The 23,386-nt window shown below is 42.6% G+C and overlaps 1 protein-coding gene across 3 annotated transcripts; it reads right to left on the bottom strand.

Annotated features, from left to right (window-relative positions):
- Positions 1-846: 846 nt before the first annotated feature.
- On the bottom strand, positions 847-23,239 carry LOC123997439 (GRAM domain-containing protein 2B-like). 3 transcript variants are annotated; one of them, XM_046301679.1, is made up of 12 exons: positions 23,037-23,239; positions 9,399-9,530; positions 9,059-9,119; positions 8,854-8,926; positions 8,470-8,573; positions 7,950-8,048; positions 7,522-7,662; positions 7,253-7,337; positions 6,641-6,721; positions 6,306-6,405; positions 3,535-3,642; positions 847-3,002 (listed from the first exon to the last, which is right to left on the bottom strand). In XM_046301679.1, the coding sequence occupies exons 1-12, from the start codon at positions 23,126-23,128 to the stop codon at positions 2,963-2,965; spliced, it is 1,116 nt and encodes a 371-aa protein (XP_046157635.1). In that variant the 5' UTR covers positions 23,129-23,239; the 3' UTR covers positions 847-2,962. The 3 variants fall into 3 exon arrangements, with proteins under 3 accessions (XP_046157635.1, XP_046157636.1, XP_046157637.1); XM_046301680.1 differs by lacking the exon at positions 23,037-23,239 and adding an exon at positions 17,345-17,683; XM_046301681.1 differs by lacking the exon at positions 23,037-23,239 and adding an exon at positions 11,439-11,664.
- Positions 23,240-23,386: the final 147 nt, after the last annotated feature.

Below are 23,386 nucleotides of genomic sequence, written 5' to 3'. Positions count from 1 at the left end.
TGCGTTTATCGTTGAAGGAATGCGTGTTACAGAGGCCTGTACTCTGGAGTGTGATCGATTTGGAGGTTATGGGTCTGTCATGGTGTGTCACAGCATTATCGGACTGAGATTGTCATTGCAGGCAATCTCAACGCTGTGCGTTACAGGGAAGACATCATCCTTCCTGCCGGCTCATCCTGGCATGACAATGCCACCAGCCATACTGCTCGTGATTTCCTGCAAGACAGGAATGTCAGTGTTCTGCCATGGCCAGCGAAGAGCCCGGATCACAATCCCAATTGAGCACATCTGGGACCTGTTGGATTGGAGGGTGAGGGTTAGGGCCATTCCCCCCAGAAATGTCCAGGAACTTACTCTTCCACCAAGGCACCAGCGGGGTAACATCCCACAGCAAGAACTGGCAATCTGGTGCAGTCCATGAGGAGATGCACTGCAGTACTTAATGCAGCTGGTGGCCACACCAGATACTCAGTTACTTTTGATTTTGCACACCTCTTTGTTCAGGGACACATTTTCCATTTCTGTTAGTCACATGTCTGTTGTTGAATCTTATGTTCATACAAATATTTACACGTTAAGTTTGCTGAAAATGACACAGTTGACAGTGAGTACATTTATTTTTTGCTGAGTTTATAACAAACATTGTATAGATGTCAAAAGAAAATAATTTGTCACAAGTACTTCACTCACCTCCGTGGTGCTTTAGTAATGTGTAAAGGCGATATTGGAGTGGTGCGACTATGAACAGAAAGGGAACACAGGAGCCTTCAAATACTTTGCTACATTTCCAGGCCAGAAAAGGTTGCTTCCATGAATATGATATGCATGCAACTTCTTACAAAAAAGTACTCTGTGCAACATTTGATTTATTTGTTTAACAATACCAAAACAAAATCTCACGGAGACAAATACTTTGAATTACACAGAATGCAAATAAATACATATGACCATAGAATTAAGGACATTACAATAATTTACACCACTTCAATAGTGCAAAACCACACATACTGCACTCTTCATTGAGATTCTTGCATTGTATCCGTTTGAAGAAGTGTGCTGTCTCCTGGTGGGGAAGTACAGGAACTGACAGTACTGGTTTATGGCATGAAGTTGAGCCCAACACCTGACTACAACTACCCAATCATTAGGACATAAGGTGTCACTTCAACGCATTTAAATGTCTCGTCAAGAGAGAAAGTTTCAATTTAATGGATTTTCTTTCATGTTTTTCGACCAATCATCCCATGTCACGAGAGAAGTTCAAACAAATCAGAGACTGACATATTGCAAAGTTACAAAGTGATGCTCAATGAAAAGTAGAGAACATTATATTATCACTCCGATGGACAAAGTAAATGGCGAAAGAAAAGCAGGGAACCTGAAACTGTGGCAGGTTGCCCCCACCCCTGAGAAGAACAAAAGGCCTTAGCGCCATAAAATACTAAAGAACAAACACCTGCTTCCCCACCATCTGTCAAATGTGATGTCTTTGGATTGACAGGTTCCCAACTTTTAAAGTGCGCTTGCTCGCTCACGAGCCATTCTTTTTGCTTTATTTTTTAAAACAAATAATAATAAAAAATAAAAATTAACTACAGGTTTGCCAATACATCTTTTTGCCTGCATATTTTTTTTGCATATTGAAATAATTTCGACCACATTTATTTCCTTCGTTGGAAATAGGACCTCCGTAACATCGCTTGATTAAAGTGTGCATAATATATCAGTCAAGTATCTCATGTTCCAGATACATGCAATAATATACAATACATTATGGCGCTTCTTAATCTAAATAGCCATTGAACAGTCCTGAAACAGCCGAACCGGTAGGAACAAGCGTTTAGTCATTGACAGGCCTGTTGAGAACAGGTTTGATTCTTTGCTTTTACACATCATCAGTTCATTCTATACAGTACAGAAGTCATCAGATATTCATCTGAACAAGAATAGTATTGGTATATCAAAAACTACTTTGATGATCAAAGTAATAATAAAATAAAAAAAAGTTGAACATTTCTACGGCTACAAACGCGACAACACTCAACCTGATCATACTTTTTTTTGTGCATTGAAGATGCATACATCCAGTGAGACTGGAGGGAGTGGCCTCCAAAAGCATTGATCATTAAAACTGGTTTAAATCATGCGAATGCCAGGCTAAATACTGCTGATCTTTAAAAGAGAGGAGAGACCTTCAGGAGATAAGCTCAAAATGGCTGCTCGGCTGGCTGATCCGTGGAAGACAAGATAATTCATTGTTATCATTATGGCTGATTACCAGGAGAATCATTCAAGAGTACCCACAGATGGCTTAGTAGTGAAAGATTAAATACAGATAGACTTAACACCGTGATGAAATGCTGAGTTAGGAGGTAAAGAATAAAATTAATCTCTGTGTACTCATGCCAAAGACGTGCATCTTTGGTTCTGCATAGCACTTGTACCTTACAGTAGGTGTTAAAAAAACAAAAAGAAGCAGCAGCAAAACGTACGACTACACTCAATTTGACTAGTCTGCACAGACCACATGCTCATGAAGAGAATACAGATTGGAGGCGCACACGCACGTTTCAGAGTTCTCTTGGAAATCAGAGAAATCGCTTCGTCAATATGATCTGAGAGCAGATGGAGTTGACTACTGCCTCCCTTCAGTTTATTCTGTTTGAGAGTTGGCTCTGGTTCCAAGTCACACAGCAGCTCATTTGTGTGCATATGTGTTGGCTTGGCTCCGCTTGCTGCGAGTTGTGGCTGGCCTGGGTCTAGCTCTCTTAAATATAGCCCTTTGAGTTTACCTGTCTGTGTTTGAACTCATACAGGGAGGTGCTCCAAAAGTCCTATATGCAAGAGGACGACGGGCCAACTCTGGAACACTTTCAAAATTGCTCCTAGTTCTTATAGGAGAGAATATCTTCAACACGAGAGCTCCAGTTGGCGCTATATCGTCACGTCCTCCAAATATGAGTCAATCTCTCCTCTGGCCAATCATGGTTGTGTCTTTGTACCTAAAAAAAGAGAAAGGAGGCCATTGAGTATACTTCAAGAAAGGTTTGAACACACAATACATGATACAAAAATATTTTGCTTCGAGTCAGCTGAGCTGCACCTCTTTATGGGAATTTGAAAGTCACAACTCTGAAAGGGAGGGAGAAGCAATTTGCCTAACCACAAAATATCGTAACTGACATCTTAAAATAATCAGATCTCAGTTACGCCTGTATAGAACAGGCACACACACAGATGAGGCATGTCTTCCAACGTGCAGAAGCCTGGTCCAAGATGTGTATATGGTTTAGCCAACTCCTCTGAATATAGCTGTCCTGCCATGAGCAAAGATATTCAGAGGGCTAAAACCCATCAGGATCTGTTGGCACGCAATGAAAATGGTTGTTGTGCTTACGTTCATACATCAAGGATGAGTTTAAATTAAGCAATTGTGGACAAGGCTTGCTTGAGACGTGACATGGTTGCTGGTTGTCCCGCGGTTGTGACCTGTTATGTGGAAGTTGTATTATGGTTGTTGTGGGGTTGTCATACCTGCTCTGTAGGGAGAATTCAGGGAGGGCGCCCAGAGAGGTCAACTGCTCCTCCAGAGCCACGATACGGAGGCCGATGTACCCGGATGATAGCAGCAGTAGTACCACCCTAAACACAAACAATGTTTAGTCACACCGGCATATGCAGCTTAAATTAAAACTCACTGTAAATATTGTCCCACATCAAACAAAGTTTGCAACAGTTGGACGCAGGTGTTTGAAAACATGGCGGAAGGTAGTGACAGCGCTCAGGAGATTCGTATGTCTTCTAAGACAACCAAATCTGAAGTGTGGTCGTATTTTGGATTTTACAAGAGTGCTGAGGGAAACTTAAAATCGAAGATGGTCACCCTGTCTGCAGAGCATGCAAAAATAAATAGATGCGAAAGGGGGTAACACTTCAAATCTAGAGTCATCTTCGTGACCACCACCCACTACTTTATAGCGAATGCAAGGTAAGTTCACTTTATCTCAATGCATGATGTGGAGACTTCTGAATGGGGGGGGGGGGGGGGGGGTCATTGTCTAGCCAACTTGCAGCTTAGCTTGTCAATAATGTAAACAAGCTTTCAGTGTTACCTACTCTTCTAAAAACACTACACGTTGTTTGTGTCGTGTCTGCAGACTATTCTCCCATTGCACATAACATGTTGTAGTTTAGTCACCCAACCAACATATTTTGTTCATTTAAAAGAAGAATCAGTCAGACGTCGACTTGGTTGTAAGTGCTCCAACAGGAGAAACACTATAGACTCCTATACAAGCCTCCTGTATAAATACTCATTGTATTTATATAAATTGCACATGGGATCATTGCATATACTCAAATGCAACACAGAAGATTGTGTGTGTGTAAGTGAATAAGTGAATAATAATAATTATAATGTAACACCAATAATACATTTGCTGTCCCCTTGTTTACAGAGTGGGCGTGCAGCAGATAAACCCAGAGATGCTACTGGTCCCTTCATCTACAGTTGTGACAGACACTCGAGCAAGCACTTAAAAAAAGGCAGGCTGCTTATGCACCCGCATCCAAAAATGCTCAAGACCTCAGTGCAGCCCTTTCATATTACATTGCAAAGGACATGATGCCATTTCAAATTGAGAGGCCTGGCTTTGAGGCTGTCGTGAGGCACGGCAACCTTTATCAAAAGTGAGTGCTGCTAATTTTATTTGTTTAATTATTTGATTTGCTTACTTTAAAAAAAAAGTTGTTTATTTAAACCTGCACTGGGGAAACTTTTACCTCATGGCCACATGGTGCCATCTTTAATTGTTAATGTTTATGCACACAAAAAATGCATAGTGCTGCTAATTTGACATGTGTTGGTTGTCAATATAAAACTTGGTGAAATGATTTCAATGTGTGTGTGGGAGTACTTTCAGTTTCATGTCTACCTGCAGAGCATAAGCCTAGAAACGCATTGAATAACAAATCACTAAATGGAACAGAATCCCAAAAACTTTCTAAGGAAGTTTGTTCTGCAGTGTCTGTCATTCATTCATATATCTATATCTTACAGATAGAAGATCAGTATTTTTAAATATATTTTAAACTATTTAACCCTTTTTTGGCACTAAACTGTCTCCTTATATACACACAAAAGTATGTGGACACCGCTTCAAATGAGTAGATCCGTCTATTTCAGCCACACCAGTTGCGGACAGGTGTATAAAAAAATCAAGCACACAGCCATGCAAACTCCATAGATAGACAACCATTGGCAGTAGAATGGCCTTACTGAAGAGCTCAGTGATTTTTAACATGGCACCATCATAGGATGCCACCTTACCAACAAGTCAGTTCGTCAAATTTCTGTCCTACTAGAGCTGCCCCCCGGTCAACTTTAAGTGCTGTTAAGTTGAAAAGTCTAGAAGAAACAACGGCTCAGCTCACAGAACGGGACCGTCGAGTATTGACGCATAAAAATAATCTGTCCTTGGTTGCAACTCTCATTACAGAGTTCCAAACTGCCTCTGGAAGCAACATCAGCTGTTTCATGTTTCCATGGTCGAGCAGCTGCACACAAGCCTAAGATCCCCATGAGCAATGCCAAGGGTTGCTGGAGTGGTGTAAAGCTCATCGCCATTGGACTCTGGAGCAGTGGAAACAATCTCTGGAGTGCTGAATCACGCTTTGCATAGTGCAAATTGTAAAGTTTGGTGGAGGAATAATGGTCTGGGCATGTTTTTCATGGTTCGAGCTAGGCCTCAGTTCCAGTGAAGGGAAATCTTAATGCTACAGCATATTCTAGACGATTCTGTGCTTACAGCTTGGGGAAGGCCCTTTCCTGTTTCATCATAGGCCCTTTCCTGTTTCATCATGGCAATGTCCCCGTGCACAAAACGATGTCCGTACAGAAGTGGTTTGTCGAGATCGGTGTGGAAGACCTTTACTGGCCTGCATAGAGCCCTGACAAGAACCCCATCGTAAACGTTTGAACCGCTACAGCCGATTTTGTGAGAACTATTTTTGGGATGTCTCATGGTCTGACAAACACCGTTCTAGCTCTGTCACCTTTCACGGCAGATGCGGAAGTGGGACATAAGCGGATGCGGTGGATTGAGACGCATCCAATGCAAAAGAAATTGACATCTCTTGCTTAAACTGACAGTTTTTGATGGGGCTTTTTATTATACAAATTAGATTGGTGGGGGCACGGACAATCAACCTTAGGGGGGGGGCTTAAACTGAGCAAATACAGAGTAAGTGTAGAGATAGGAAGTAGGATTCGGTAAATGAGTATGGAGAGGTTAGAGGTCACTTACAGTATTAGGTAGATGAAGAGGAGCGTGTTGAGGCTGCTGGTCTCTCTGTGGATGAGAAGGGAGCAGGCTTTCTCCGTCACACTCCACACCCACGAGCCACCTGGCCAAGGAGAGAGGGAACGACACGGAGTTGGGCGCATGGGTGGAATGGGCAGCTTTATATGCATTTTCATCGCCAAATAAAATCAAGCATTCCCACATGACTAACTGTGAAACGACTTGCTCGTCAGTGGCTCGCTGTGATAAAGCTTATTTTTGTACGGTCACGTGTGTTTCTGTTAGAGTGGGAATAGGAGACAACCAGGCGCGTAGGCCTACGCTGTGTGTGTGTTTACCTGAGACGTTCTCTAAGGAGCCGTCACTCTGCTGCGTATGCGTGCTCCTATGGCTGGAGCTGCTCCCTTGAGGCACTAGGTCTGAAGAGTAGGAGAAATAACACACATTAGTCACTCTAAAAAACATTACCTTGGACTTTGCATGTGGAGGTCAGGCACGTACACAGGCAACAGATAACGGTCACGCGTAGCCGACTAAAACTTAGTTAGTCTACACAATGGGGGTACTTTCAGGGTAGGTTGAACGCCACACCATATCCCTTTAACCTAGACAATACACCATTCATTAGGAGAGAACACTCGCATGTAAAACTGTATCAGTCTACACATTAGGGACTACAGGAGAGGTTGAACATCGGGCTTAAGATTAAGCACGCTCAAAAGGAAATTGTCCCTTGAAAGGGATTTTTTAATCTAGGACTAGGCTTACTGTGTCCAGGAAACGGGCCCCCAATAAAAATACAATTTGATTTGTGTAGACTTTATAGTGAAATGCTTACTTTACAAGCCCTTTCGCAACAACGCAGAGTTAAAAAGTACAAGTCCAGAGTAGAACCTCCAGACTAAAGGTGGATCTTCTTCCAGACTACTATTCCAGTTAGGTTCACTCACCTGTGTGTGGGTTGGGTGGGGGAGAGTCAAGGAATAGCTTGGGGTCTGACCCGTCCAGCTGGTCTAGACTGGACTGACTGGAGTTCTGGGGAGATGGAAAAAGACTGGGTTAAAACCAGCTTCAAAATGGAGGGCAAAACATCTACAATAGAATACGAGGCAGTAACGTTAGGTTATGAAGGGCTGTTGTCGTATCTGCAGTATTTTCACTCAGGGATAATTAAAAAAAAAGAACTTTAGGAAGACAAATACTAGTGATTCTAACTCACCACTAGCTTGCCCTGATCAAAGCTATTGTCCGTAGAAGAGAATAAGGGGCTGCTGTTGGCACTTCCATCCTCCAGTCGAGAACAAACGGACCGCAGGAGCTTGTAGCATGCCTCTCGGTTCCGCAAAGACACAAACAGGTACTAAAAATGCACACAGGAGTGAGAGAGAGACATTTCAGCTCGGATGCCCTTTTGTCAAACTGGAAAGTACAAGGTTGCAAACCTTTGCCCTTAAAATGAGCCCAGTTATTGAACAGATTAAAATTGTATATATATATATATATATCAGAGGTCAATGGGTGTTATGTAACTCATCGGTTGCCCTCTATTGAAGATTGATAATACAACCACCAGTGTAGATCTTATCATTTGATTAAAGGGATGGACTATGCAGTGTCAATGTGATAGGTGAGCAAGTGACCCCTGACCTTTTCCCCCTCGATGGTGCGGATAGACAGGGCGTTGGGCACCAGCAGGGCGGTGTTCTGCTTCTTCACAATGTGCACGCTGGTCACCGGGATAACCAACTGCAGAAACACACAGAGGAGCAACAGACCTTCACATTACACTAAGAAAAAGGCTTTTCAAACAATAATCAAGTCAGTAGATGTACAAAGTAAAATGCATATTACGAAACTGTAGGGTTGGGCGGTATCCAGGTTTCCATACCATACCCCTACAGGCCACGCGGTGCATGGGTGACCTTAACAGGTATTAATAAAAAAAATCTGTCCGTTTTTCTAAAAATGTACCGTACACGGGGTATTGCCCAAACCTAATAAACTGTGTGCTCAACGTAACACATAATTGGGAAAGAAAGCAGAGGTACAGGAATACATTTCTCCGTTAGCTACGATGGCCAAACCATCTTTCACAAGTAGGACCAAGTTCAAACCATGTTTTCAACTGAAAAGCCTAGTTGCCAATCAAGGGGTCAGGTTTGCTTACCTTGGTGTCCTTGAGCAGCACGGAAGAGTGGAAGCACGCGTGGTGCTCGGTGACATAGAGCCTGCCGTGGTAGGGCACCTCCTTCTGCAGGGCACAGATGTAGGCTGGGGAGAAAGGGAGGACATGAGCATGTTAGTTACTTAATAAGGCCTTGCAGCGTGACGACACAGCAAGCACAGGCTGTCGGTCTGACGGTGATGGCCCGAAAAGGCTGCCAGATACAGTTTTGTGGCAACACGTGCCGCAGCGTCGCCGAACCATGCTATCGTTTTAACGATTAGCTTACAATATGTCACAGGTCAGGTATGTGATTTGACTGAGAAGCATGAATAGCTGTTTCCATGACATTAGTATTTCACCAATAATATTACAAACGTCACTTACCATGTAGCAAGTCTTCACTCTCTGGAATGTCAGGAAACAGCTTGTGGAATGTTTTGTTGTGCTTTATAAAACTCTGTTGAACAGAAGAAAAAAAAGCATGACTAAAACTGAAATGTGAAGATGGTTTGAGAAAGCAGTGCTTCATAATTTACGTAATATTCATAAACAAGGTTAATAAAAAAAAAGTCAGAAAGAGTGAACGTACACTTTGTGAACCACTGCCTTCAGTCTTCTCAAAACTTCTATCCGCGTCGAACGTCTGAGACCTTTGGAAGACAAAGCATCAGTATGACGTTACGTGAAGTCTGGATTTAGCGAATTCTTGACAGATACTAACAGTCAAACACAGAAGCCTTAGGTGTGACACATTCACAAAAGAGAACATAAGTGTGTTTAAGCATCTATGGTAAATCTTGAAATCCATATGGCTGCGTTTACACAGGCAGCCCATTTGATATCCCTTTTCCAATAATTGGGCAAAATATCTGAATTAAGCTGCTGGTGTAAATGCAGCCTACGGTTGCACAGTGCGTCTGTGTGGTTACCTGACGGGGGCTTGTCTGGTGAGGTTTCTGTTCTGCTGGAGCTCCAGTTGGGCCTCCTCCAGACTGAAGGCTTTCCTGGTCTTCACCTTCTTGCTCTCCTTCACCAATAGTCCCCCACTCTCCACCGGGTAGCTGGAAGAGAGAAAGAGGGGACGAGAAGGGTTCATTGACAGGGCAAAAACAGATAAACCGAAACACCCATCATTCTTACGGCCACTGAAGTTTGAGGAGATAGACAATAAATAAAATGTTTGGATTTATAGACTCGGCCAATGTCGAACCACGTACCGAATATGAATATTACGTAAATAATGAAGCACTGCTTTCCAAACACGCCGTGTAGCCTAATGCTTTCAGAGGGCTGCCTTAAGTACACACCATTCAGAAGGATATGAATATCACCACTGGCTCAAAGTCAAACCACCATCACATTTCAGCCCCTGCCATACAAGCAAAATTGCAAAAGGAGTGAAAACCCATTATTTTGTCTTGCTGACACTTGTCACCGTGTATAATTATTGTGTTATTGACTGTATGTTTATTCCATGTCTAACTCTGTTTTTTTTGTGTCACACTGCTTTGCTTATCTTGGCCAGGTCACAGTTCTAAATGACAACTTGTTCTTAACTGGCCTACCTGGTTAAATAAAGATGAAATAAAAATGTTAAAATAACAGATAGAGGTCTGGTCTAATAAGTGGAATAGAGTAGTATGTAAATGTTGGTTTGTGTGGACTTGCTGTAAACGTAGTACATTTCCTCAACTCTTGACTAGGTTAACTGCAATAAAGGATCAATGAAAAATGGACAGTTGGAGGCCAAAGGCTTATCTCTATGACTCACAGAGAAGGTGACCATTTGAGTAATCTGCCTTATAGTGACTGCAAAAAACTGCATCAACGCATCCTGTGACAAGGTTGTAAACAGATAGTAAACCACATGCTTTCTTGGCGATTAACTTACGTTTAGGCTCATCACACATACTACCATTTAAAAGTTTGGGGTCACTTACAAATGTCCTTGTTTTTGAAAGAAAGTCACATTCTCTGTCCATTAAAATAACATCAAATTGATAAGAAAGACAGTGTAGACATTGTTAAGGTTGTAAATGACTATTGTAGCTGGTCATTATCAGCAACCATCACTCCTGTGTTCCAATGGCACATTGTGTTAGCTAATCCAAGTTTGTCATTTTAAAAGGCTTATTGATCATTAGAAGACCCTTTTGCAATTATGTTAGCACAGCTGAACTGTTGTCCTGATTAAAGAAGCAATAAAGCAGGCCTTCTTTAGACTAGTTGAGTATCTGGAGCATTTGTGGGTTCGATTACAGGCTCAGAATGGCCAGAAACAAAGAACGTTGTTCTGAAACTCATTCTATTCTTGTTCTGAGAAATGAAGGCTATTCCATACAAGAAATTGCCAAGAAACTGAAGATCTCATATAACGCTGTGTTCTACTCCCTTCACAGAACAGTGTAAACTGGCTCTAACCAGAATAGAAAGAGTGAGAGTCCCCGTTGCACAACTCAGCAAGAGGACAAGTACATTAGTGTGTCTAGTTTGAGAAACAGACACCTCACAAGTACACAACTGGCAGCTTAATTAAATAGTACCCGCAAAACACGGGGCTCAACGTCAACAGTGAAGAGGCGGCTCCGGGATGCTGGCCTTCTAGGCACACACACACACACACACACACACACACACACACACACACACACACACACACACACACACACACACACACACACACACACACACACACACGTGATGAGCCTGCTATGGGTGTAGATGCAGGCATGATACATTCAAGCCCATGTCAAATCCAATAATGGCCATTTCTAGGCTACAAAGTGTAAGGCATCATTAGACCTTTCACAGGACAAAAACATGCAACATAAAAGTGCAGAATGAATCTAAACTACACGACAGGACAGTCTCAAACCTAGGTATTTAGCCTATTTGCACAGCTGTTCAAAGAACTTGCCTGAAAAGCAATCGACAACCAACTTAGCACAAACTGCCGTTTAAAGTCTTACCCGTTCAGATGCAGTCTCCTTGATGACCGAAAACTCATACCTGTTCATAGCAAGGCCTCCTTATCTGAATAAAAACGCACTGTAGCAGCACTGATTTCAATCCATAATTTGCAGCCAGTCAAAAGAAAACCCAACCCAAAAACAGTTGAACAAAGGCCTTCAAGTCTGAACCTGCTACTGCATAATGGCGGGTGCCGAGTGACTTCTGAACTAGTTCAGCTCAGTATGGCCACATCCTTCCAGTGAAAGCTGATTTTTCTATTATCTAAAAGGAAGTGGCTTCATGTTGAAATAGTGTGACACGTCATAGTGGGTGACGTAAGGGCACACGCCTTCTGCACTAACAGTCAGCGGAGCAATCAATCCTTTCCCCGTATTTAAAAACATGTCCACAAGCTCAGAGTAGCTAGGCTAGACTGAAATGAAAGATACGGATCGTTTACATATGATCGTAGCTTGAAGACATAATTACATTACAGTGCAGAGAAAGTCTGAGAAGCCCAGGTGTGTGGTGATGCCAGAGCTGCTCAAACCCAGCCCATCGAGTGTTCTCTGACAGGGAGTAGAGGTTCAAACTTCCTATTCCCCAAAGGCTATGGATCCACAACAGTACAGATCACATGGTATGCCACTTGATGTTCAGCACAAGAATATACAAAATCAACACGTCATCGTTTGCGAAAGCTAGACTTGGGCTCAATCCCAATACCCACCCCAAACAAAGTGAAATGCAGACTTCCTATCAAGGGGTTATCAAAAAATCCCATAAAGCTCTGCGACCCAAGGCTCTAAAGTTGCTTCAGGAAGATGGCTGACAAATGTAAGTTATTATAGCTTCATAACAAATCATCTAAAAAAATAAAATAATAATAATGTACAGTTCAGAGGAATATGTTAATTAACGTAAAGAAAACAGTGCATACATGTCAAATTTCCCAAAATCGCCATTTAACAAGCTAACCCAACTAGCTTGCTCTTTGGGCATATGCCATTTCTATGAATTGTAATTAGTCTTTGTTTTAGGGACTGCTGAGCAACCCAGCAAGTCATCTTGTGAAACCCAGAGGATGTAAATAATCTAACCAGCTAGCTAAAGGATTTAATGCAAATTGAATGTCCAATAAGCTTTCCATGCCGTTCATTAAAAAATATTTCAAACTCAATAACTAGTCATGGTTCTTTATTTGTAGTGATGTTAAGAGATTGAAGATATTTGCCAATGCAGGTAACGTAGCAGAAGCTAACTATTTTCATGCTTATTGTGCAGAGGTTAAAAATACCTGTATGCTATGGCTGTGTAGTCGATTGGTGCATGGACCTGAAAACATTTGGCATAAATATTAGCCTAGTTCAGAACAGGGGTTTTAATTGTTCTAACTACAATGCTTCCATTGGTTATGACTGAGTGAAGGAAATGTTACTGTTACATGTCAAACAGCTATGGGATGAAAGTCCTGCTTCAGTACTACTCCACACCGAACCACAGCGAGAAGATGGGTACATTGGTACAGGCACATTGTTGTTTTGCTGTTCTCATTTGTTGCGCATATAGTAAGTACGCATTTGTTCCATGGGAAATAAGGAAAGCTATTATTGCCACCACTACAGGCATTGTACATCATCTCCCGTCTGGATTACTGCAACTCGCTGTTGGCTGGGCTCCCTGCCTGTGCCATTAAACCCCTACAACTCATCCAGAACGCCGCAGCCCGTCTAGTGTTCAACCTTCCCAAGTTCTCTCACGTCACCCCGCTCCTCCGCTCTCTCCACTGGCTTCCAGTTGAAGCTCGCATTCGCTACAAGACCATGGTGCTTGCCTACGGAGCTGTGAGGGGAACGGCACCTCAGTACCTCCAGGCTCTTATTTTCAATGACGGCCTGGGAACAGTGGGTTAACTGCCTGTTCAGGGGCAGAATGACAGAAAGTGCCACTCCCCCACAGAGGGACACTCGAGTGCCAGAAGAACAGGCTGATGGTGAACAACTATAGTCAAGGTTTTCCCTAGTTAGTCCACTGTTCTATTTGAGATACTGCTGCGACGCTCGTTAAAAAGACACTGGGATCCATTGCCCCTGGCAACAAAGGCAGGGCCACCCCTTGACGGACACACACTTCATAAATCTAAGCCAATTTGATTTGTCACATGCGCCGAATACAACAGGTGTAGACATTACAGTGAAATGCTTAGTTACAAGCCATTAACCAACAATGCAGTTAACATTATTTTTCTTAAGTAAAAAAAATAAAGGAATAATAAGAAAGAAAAGTAACAAATAATTAAAGAGCAGCAGTAAAATAACAATAGCGAGGCTATATACAGGGGGGTACCGGTACAGAGTCAATGTGCGGGGGCACCGGTTAGTCGAGGTAAAATGTACATGTAGGTAGGGGTAGAGTGACTATGCATGCATAAACAGAATAGCGTAAGAGGGGTAGCCATTTGATTAGATGGTTCTATTTTTTTTTTGCCAAAATGGCAATGAATACACAAGCAACATTTCGAACTGGGATATGTTTTACGTTACACCAGCAAGTATAACTATTTGCCAGAGATATTTTTTCAATATTGTATCACATGTGGGAAGCTAAAAAGGCTAGCTATCGTGCCATGTTTTTAGCTAGGCTAAAACCAGCTAGCCAGGCTGCCAGCTAGCCACTACTAGCAAGGGAAGGTGACTCTTCGCAATCGCCCCTTGTGAATGGGAGTGAGACCGGCGAGGATATCATGTTACCAAAAGGTGTCTGGTATTCCAAAAATCCCACTCAACAGATAATATAATATATATATAATATATGCCATTTAGCAGACGCTTTTATCCAAAGCGACTTACAGTCATGTGTGCATACATTCTACGTATGGGTGGTCCCGGGGATCGAACCCACTACCCTGGCGTTACAAGCGCCATGCTCTACCAACTGAGCTACAGAAGGACCACATTAGAGCTTGTAGTAAACCTTTACATGATATACATGAGCTGTCACTAATTGTCAACATGCCACTCACTGCTGTACGAAGTTCCAATTACACCATAGCCCTTTCAAAAACCTAGGCCTGGGATATGTCAGATAGGCCAAATCTCTTCAGAAATAAGGCGGTCTAAAACATCAGTCAAGGACGATTGAGAAATTTAAAAGGAAAGTAGACTGGATAACTACTTGCATCACTCAAGCTGTGTAAGTTACTTCCCTGGATGCCATTATCTCACTTCAGTTGGCAAAACCTTCAAATAATAAAACACTTTACAGTTTCAGGAAGCCTGTACCAGTAAACAGGCCTATTAGTGTGGAGGGTTAGGTGATACATGTCCCAGTCATACTCACATGACTAAGCCTGGGTGGGGGAGGGGCTGATATAGGAGTATAAAACAAATGAAAGCAGGGTAATGGGAGCTCTTGAAAGCCCTGTGAAATCCCATTCCTTCCTTTACATGTTAGTGTGCAGACCATTGGGCCTGGGAATACTTTGAGAAAAACTAACCTACTTTAGACAGATCTATAGCCTGACCAAATGTGTTAATGTAAACAGTTGTCTGCATCTGACCAGATCTTACTCTACATTGAATTTACATTTCTTTCATAATACACCTGGCATTGGGGTTCACCTCATGGAGGCATGTTTTTGACGGTTAGATCATGCCACTGTGCTTTTCTTTAACGAAAAGCATGAGAATCTGATAGGGCCTGTTCTATCTATGCTTTACAGAAGAGAGGAAACATGGGACGGAATGTGTATGCTTAGACTGATGGTAGAACTCGCAGGCCCTGCCACGTAGCACACAAATATGCACAGATGTTGTAGTGTGTGCTTTTGAGTATTGCTTGCCAACCAGTCATACAGTACTGCAGGCTATCAGTTCAGTTTGCTTTCCCAAGTGGCGCAGCGGTCCAACACGGAACCCAAACCGGCTGTGGGCAATCGTGCATGCATGTATTTTGTACCCTCGCACACCAAACACGATCACAACATGCAGGTTAAAATAATCAAAACAAACTCAACCAATTATATTAATTTAGGGACAGGTCGAAAAGCATTAAACAAGTATGGCAATTTAGCTCGCTAGCTTGCAGTTGCTAGCTAATTTGTCCTATTTAGACAGCTTGCTGTTGCTAGCTAATTTATCCTATTTAGCTAGCTTGCTGTTGCTAGCTAATTAGTCCTGGGATAAACAGTGAGTTGTTATTTTACCTGAAATGCACAAGGTCCTCTACCCTGCCAATTAATCCACACAAAACGGTCAACCGAATAGTTTCTAGTCATCTCTCCTCCCAGGCCTTTTCCTTCTCTTGACATTAGATTGCGATTGGCAACTTTCATAATTGAAGTGCATTACCGCCACGGAACTAGTTTGTTTTTCAGTCACCCACGTGGGTATAACCAATGAGGAGATGGCACATGGTTACCTGCTTCTATAAACCAAATGAGGAGATGGGAGAGGCAGGACTTGCAGTGCAATCTGCTTCACAAATAGAACTGACTTCTCCGCGAGCAGTGTGGGTGCAACAATTGAATAATATAGATTTCTAAATGTATTTGCAACACGAGCGGTGTAGTCAGCCTGTAAGGTACTGCATCTCAGTGATTGAGGCGTCACTACAGACACCCTGGTTCGATTCCAGGCTGCATCACAACCCGGCCGTGATTGGGAGTCCAATAGGGCGGCGCACAATTGGCCCAGCGTCGTCCGGGTTTGGCTGGTGTAGGCAGTCATTGTAAATATGAATTTGCTCTTAACCTAGTTAAATGAAAAATTAAATACATCAGGAAAGAATTCTGGACCATCTCACGGAGTCCACTGTACATGTTATATGGGGCTAGTGAGGCCCTAATCACATTTTTCTAATGCAAATGCACATGAAACGCATGGGAATGACTCAAATTCAAGCAACCAATTTGTTGCATGCTAGAGGTTGTTTAAGGGCAATTGTGTTCTACTGAAGTAATTCACATTGTTATATGACATTGTTCAAGGCCAATTGCCATTGAGGTCTGTGCCAGTACAGATTACATGTTCACCTTATTGCCAACACCGTCAGCCGATATTAAAATCAGCTAGAATGTATTGTATAGACATATCTGACAATCATGTCAACTCTAAGCAATAGGCCTACAACTTTCTATATGTTTCTCTCCGTTGAAAGGGCTCAAGTTAACACTTGTCCCATCCTTTGTACAAACTCGTACTACTGGAACAAGGTCCGGACCCTTTGTGGCAGTGTCACCACTTAGACAAACAAGGAAGTCAGTGCCCCAATTATTATTATTATTTTTTAGTCTCCTATATCTGCTGGCATAGCAGAGGCCTTGAACCTTGGCCCACTACCTACGTGCTGAGAAAAGTATCCGTTTCTTTTCACCCAACTCAGCTAGCCCAGCACTAGACAGATTGAAAAGAAAACAAGACCAGAACAATACCAGCACATCTGTGACATAAGCCTATACAATCTTTTAGGTTGTAAATCGATAGAGTATGATATCGCTGAAAGGCGATAGTACCTTGTCATGTTAATCTGTTCTGACCACAATGTACTGTCTATGAGCACAAGTCCACTGAACAGACAGTGATACCCTCAAGTGGTTGTGAACCTGATAATCGTAGGCTAATAGATTGTCCATTTGATAAGCCTCACAGACAAACATGGTCATGACTCTTGAGACATCAAGGACGTGCTCTGACTCCCTCTGGTAATGGGGTTAGACAGAGACCTTGATGACTAATCCTGATGGGAGTCAACAGCAGGCTAAAATCAGCAGTCGATACATTGAGGACGTCTGTTGGCGTCATAGTCACAAATTATTCAGTATTGACATTCACTTAGGGTTAAACCCTAATCACTAGAAAATAGGCACTGAATAGGCTGTGGACAGGTGCAGATAAAAAGCAGTGGAAAGCCACGCTTGCCCTACCTCGCCTCATCCCCTGCCCGAGGAGGATCCGCAGGATCCTGGTTATCCCACTGGCTCTTCCCCCTCTCCATGTCCAGCCAAGCTTGTCCTAACCCGCTTCTTCAGTTGCTACAGAGAGTGCCGGTCTGAACACAAGCAGCGTTGGTGAAAAATAAAGAGTGAGCTCTTTGCCCTCTGCTCTGGACCCAGGAGCAATGGCAGGCAGTCAAAAGGGTGTAAAGGTCTTTCTAGCTTTTATTGATGCATTTCAAAACGTGGAAGGGTTAGAAGAGCAGCAGCACACAGAGTGGGTTTGAAAAAATAATAATAATAATAGATGGCTGGGTTCCAAGCGGCACTGTCCCTCACGCTGCGTCATCCTCCGATATTTGGTCAACTGGCATCAGCTTGGAAACAGCTGACAGTGGGAAGAGAACAGTGGGAGGTGGGGGAATAACACCAGCCTCTATTCTCACCACAGCATGAAATGGCTTCAAATGACACTGTCAGCTGAAAGGCAGTCAACTTCAGAATGCCTGAAGGGAAATGGCTACAAAGCAACGAGTACAATGAGCATGTTAAATGGTTGACTTGTCCTCTTTGTAGAGGTCGTACACAGAACCAAAATACACATGGACAATGGCACCTGTTAAAAATGACCCTTTCGGGGTCAGGAGGTCAAATAAACCCCATAGGTTCATCCAATTTCAGTGCAAGGTCAATAGGTTAAATGCACTGTGTTTAACGACAAAATTAGGGTCCTAATGTAAATGGAAGGGCATTTCCACAGCATAAACCCTTATGCAAATGGCCAGCAGTCTTAAATTAACTCCTTATGTAAATCCACATAAGACACCTATAATACAGGAGGTTACCAAACGGGCTGTGAAAAAGTGTCAAATGCAAAAGGGTCACTTTTTTTAAAGCATGTGTGTGGTTCACATTTCTTCAGGGTAATTACATAGGCTAAATAACATTGGCATGATCAAGCGAGTCGTCAAGACTTGGTGGTAGTGTACAACAAAGACACAGATTTGGTAATGAGCTGCTGAGGTCTTCCGCATCATCAGGCCCTTTTGCTGATCACTTCACTTGCATGGCAAAAGGTGGATTAAAACATAGCTTAAAGACATCCAGTCAACTTTGTACTGTAATGCCGCCAAGTAGGCAAGAGGTTACCAGCCGCTACCAGCCACTTCTCTGCTGAAAAACCACAGTCCATTATGTCATGTCTGCACACACCATTTTACCTGTGCACGCATTGTATGAGCTTGGACCAACAATAACTCCCTATGGACTTGATGTCTCCCTTTATCCGCTTCAGGTTTAAAAATCACCGGATAACATTTATAGCGACTGCTATGGTCACATGGGGGTGCGAGGTCTTATCGCAAAAAGCTCTTACCAGTGCCATTCCTGAAAGAATCCCGACACCTAAAATACACTTCCTAGTATCAAACAAAACACCCAGCCTTCTGATAAAAGGCTGTCGTTGAGATGAGCATATCAGTTTGTACAAACGATGTGCGGCTGGGCACAGAGTTATGGAACTGGTAGTACACTGTACCCGCATTGAGCAGGTGTACAATATCATCAGGTCTGCAAAAGCAGGTGCATTGCATAAGCTAAAGGGCATTTATATATGAGTGGACTAGATAACCCCCCCCCCCCTTCTATGGTAAACAGGGAGCAGTGGTGGGGAAACGGGTTACACACTGGTCAGTTCTTGTGTTCCCAACATGGCATTTCAGAGCCCCGGGCTGAGAAATGGATCTTACAGTGCAAGGCAGTAAAAGAAACAGCTTGTGCTCCTGGACATGACATTCTTGAGTCGTGTGTCTGTAATGCACATTTCTGTTAATGCATATTATTCTAGGCACATGGCTCTGCACAGAATGTGTGCATCTGCCCTATAACTTCAACCTCAAAATGTTCTAACTTTTACGTGTGTTATATTCACATGCAAAGACTGGCTTAATTGTTATGGGCCATGACAAATACATCAGTTCAATGAGGAGTATATTGTCCGCTTATGAACATCATGAATGCACCATCTAGTGGACAACAGAAAAAGTTGTACAGCCCAGTGAGTCATGTGAACTGCAGATTTTCTATCGTCCAATCATATAGAGTTTAGTCATATGCAAAGATCAGATGACGAAGGCTGGGCTTTTTGGAGCTTTTTAAAAGAAAGACTTTTCAGTGCTCAGATTAAAAACAAGGGGAAAGTACAGACTCCAAAGCTTTCGCACATAGCCAAACCATACGTTAATATTTTTTACAGGGATTTTTCTGCCATATGAAATCCTTAGGTGGGATTTTAAAATTAATTTTAGGGATGGAAAAAGTGTCAATTTAAACACTAAAATCAGATATAAATGTAAAAAAGACAAATGGACATATGCTTTCAGAAATAACAATCACCAAAATAAATGCTCGTGTCAGGGAGAACTGAACATTAAAAAAAAATATTTAGCAGTATTTTATTGTTTGAGCAAAAGCATTAGCCATGGCACAATTCAGAGAATTGCAGGAGATTTGCTTAAAAAACACCAACCATTTCTCAGCTCCATAGAAAATGTGTAGAATTGCGGGAAAGTGGCTTAAATGCTAAATGTGTCTCTACACCACCAAGAGGGGGGCCTCAAATTCAGACAGGCTGACAGGGTACACCACCCAAGTCGCCTTTTGATCCAGAAAAACATCTATTGTACAAAATAACTCCAAGGCTAACAATAGAATCCAAAAAACAAATCCAATATATCAACACAAGTTAACATCTCAGTAACAATTCAAGTGACTATGCCAAATCAACTATAAGTCCCAGCAATGGGCTAGAACAAAATAAAGTCAGACACTCCAAGTGATTTGGCCTGTGAGGGAGTCGCTTTGCTCTGCAGCAGAGTGGTCAAGAAAAGACAAGTCACCAGAGACTGGGGCCAAACAACAACAAGCGGCTTGTGGCGTGCCGCCAGGCCCAGGGCTTGCAGAACAGTGTGCGTTTGTGAGAGACATGTGGCCCATGCATGCAGGGCTCTCGCCACTTCCTCCACGTTCAGCTGACCGAGACAGAAGGCCTTTCTTCCACCATTGCCTCATGATAGTTCAACAGTAGGAAATTCCCACCACCAGGCAGTAAATTCTCACCTGGCTCCTGGGTAAGCCAGTGTCTACCTTAACGTTCAGATGGTACTGTACAGATTAGTCACGTGAACAACAGTGTTTAAAGACTTGTGTATAGTTTGGAGAGACAGCTAGAACTATGAGGAATTTACCAGTCCTATGTGAAGTGAAAAGGTTCCCGGGTGAAAAAGGAAAGAACATTTCTTGACTTGTCTTGTCTGGGAGAGTGCTCATTAGCACTGTGCTGGGAGGCGACACACATGCCCCTTTAACCATAACCCTGACTTAACCATAACCTCAGGTTTAACTATAAACCCCACTCAAGCCTGCAGATGTGGCCCTCTCCCTTTAATTTAAAAAGTTAAGCCTACTCCCATTGGCATGCAAAAACAGCTGGTAATTTAGGCCTTTCTTGGCCACTGGTTGTGCACTCCTTTCAAATGGACGCCGGCACTGCAGCCTCTCTCTGTCTATTCCTAGCTTCAATGTAATACTACTAGACTTACAAAACTAGGTTTCCTTCAACAAGTTTCTCTCGTAGACAAGTCCGTACATGTTATCGCTGTACATTAACAACCTGAGAGACGACCCCCATTAATGTCACATTCCATAGCTCGCTAAGAGCGGAGGAGATAACGGCCCAGGGCTCATGGGGGAGGGGGTGTAGCACTGTTCCTATTGGATGGGGCTTAAACAGCGATATGTTATGGCCTTTATATAAAACGAGAGAGACCCCCCCCCCCATGGGTGACCCAAGGGGACTAAAAATAGAGTTCTCAAAGAAAACGTGTCCCCGGTATGTCTCCCATACGTGTCCCCGGTATGTCTCCTCTGCTGTAACACCAGTCCTGCTGTCTGTAGTTATTCTCAGAGCAGGATCATCCCTGCCATTAGGAGGATAAGTAAATAGTAGTCTCCTTCTGACCCACATGGAGGAGCAGGAGGACGATGAGGTAACACATTTTCATCTGCGAGAGGCAATGATGAGATTAAGAACTGTCCAGAAGAACCCAAGCATTGGAACATGAAATGAGTTTCCATACAGCTCACCACACATCGCTTTCAGCTAACTTGGTGGTGTAATGCCAATATTCTGGACCTGTTTTGAATGTAAAGAAAACACCTTTCTTTGAATGTAAGCATGTGTATACAAAAACATTGCCTGGAAATTTACCTAGCTGTTTTCCTTTACTCATAATTGACACATTTAAGAAAAAAAGATGTTTAAAAAAAAATAAAACAGCAACAGCAACTCTTTGTACTCTGTATCATGACGTCAAAGCATCCTCTAGCTGTAATACTTGTCTAAATTGCAACCTAATTACAAAGTGTTACTCCCAAAACTAGCTAGCTAATTCTATAGGAAGTTCTATGCAATAAAATACATTGTTTAAATTGCCTTAGGTCCAGCTGTTTGCACAATAATGTTCCTATTTGAGACACTTCTACTAGCTGACAAGCATTTGAGACAGCAGATAAATGATTACCTTTTACATTGTGGTCAATAACTTACAGCTTTTACTAGACACAGGATGTCACCTAGGAGACAGCTAGCTAACTAAACAAAAACATAAAATGCAACATGTAAAGTATTGGTCCCATGTTTCATAAACTGGAATAAAAGATACCAGAAATGTTCTATCCGCACAAAAATTGTATGTCTACATTTGTTTACATCTATTAGTGACCATTTCTCCTTTGGCAAGATAATCCATACCCCTGTGTAGCATATCAAGAAGCTGATTAAACAGCATGATCATTACACAGGTACACCTTGTACTGTGGACAATAAAAGGCCACTAAAATGTGCAGTTGTCACAACACAATGTCACAGATCAAGTTTTGATGGAGCATGCAATCGGCATGCTGACTACAGGAATGTCCAACAGAGCTGTTGCCAGAGAATTCAATGATAATTTCTCTACAATAAGCCACCTCCAACATATTTTAGAGAATTTGGCAGTACATTCAACCACAGACCACACGTAACGACGCCAGCCAAGGATCTCCACATCCAGCGTCTTCACCCGCAGGATAGTCTGAGGGCGAGGGCGTGCTGAGGAGCATTTATGTTAGTAATAATGCACATTTCGAGATTAAAACGAATACTGATTGGCTGGACATGGCTCCCAGGTGAATGGGCCTATGCCGTCCCAGGCCCATGGCTACACCCCTGCCTAGTCATGTGAAATCCATAGTCTAATGCACTTATTTCAATTGACTGATTTCCAACTATGAACTGCAACTCAGTAACATCTTTGAAATTGTTCCGTTTATATTTGTGTTAAGTAAAGTTCCCTAGTTGTGTTGGGTTTAACGTTAGCTAGTTCAATTCCAGCATGTTAACGTAGTCCCGCGAGAGTGCACAGGGTGACCCATTACAGTAGCCACCACTCGGAAGAACCTTAACGTCTCAAGTAATAACTATAAAAAGTTATTCAGGGCAAATGCTTAATGCAACAATATAACGTAACTAATTGTACGTTGTTTCTTATAAGAAGCGAAAAGCCAGCTAGCCAAGTTAGCATCTCAAGTTAGCTAGAGGGCTCGCGGCGTGGTAGTGGTTTAGGTAGAGAACAGTTATATTTACCTTTCTTTCATGAAGTGCTTGATTCTAAAGATTGCCTTTTCATCTATTTTTCTTATGAAGGTTTTCAACCTCTCTCGCTTGTTTTCGAGCATTCTTCTGCCAACCGGTGTTCGGGTATAAGACTCGAAACGCCGCTCCACCAGAAATATTGCACGCCGAGTCTTTGGATTTGTTTAGCTTCTGCTTTTTTTTTCTCCAACTCCATCTAGCTATGCTGATAGGGGAAATGAGCTCAAATCGGACGAAGCCTATCGACCAATGGGAGGAGGCAACTTCTTTAAAAAAAAGAACATGTCAGACCAATTCTCCAATCAAATCGCGGTACATGACTCCTCGTCTCCGCCCATTGC

This window comes from Oncorhynchus gorbuscha, linkage group LG15 (genome assembly GCF_021184085.1).
Source record: "Oncorhynchus gorbuscha isolate QuinsamMale2020 ecotype Even-year linkage group LG15, OgorEven_v1.0, whole genome shotgun sequence".
Lineage (NCBI taxonomy): Eukaryota > Metazoa > Chordata > Actinopteri > Salmoniformes > Salmonidae > Oncorhynchus > Oncorhynchus gorbuscha.
Note: the sequence above shows the minus strand (reverse complement) of the source record. Positions and strands in the feature narration are given on the sequence as shown.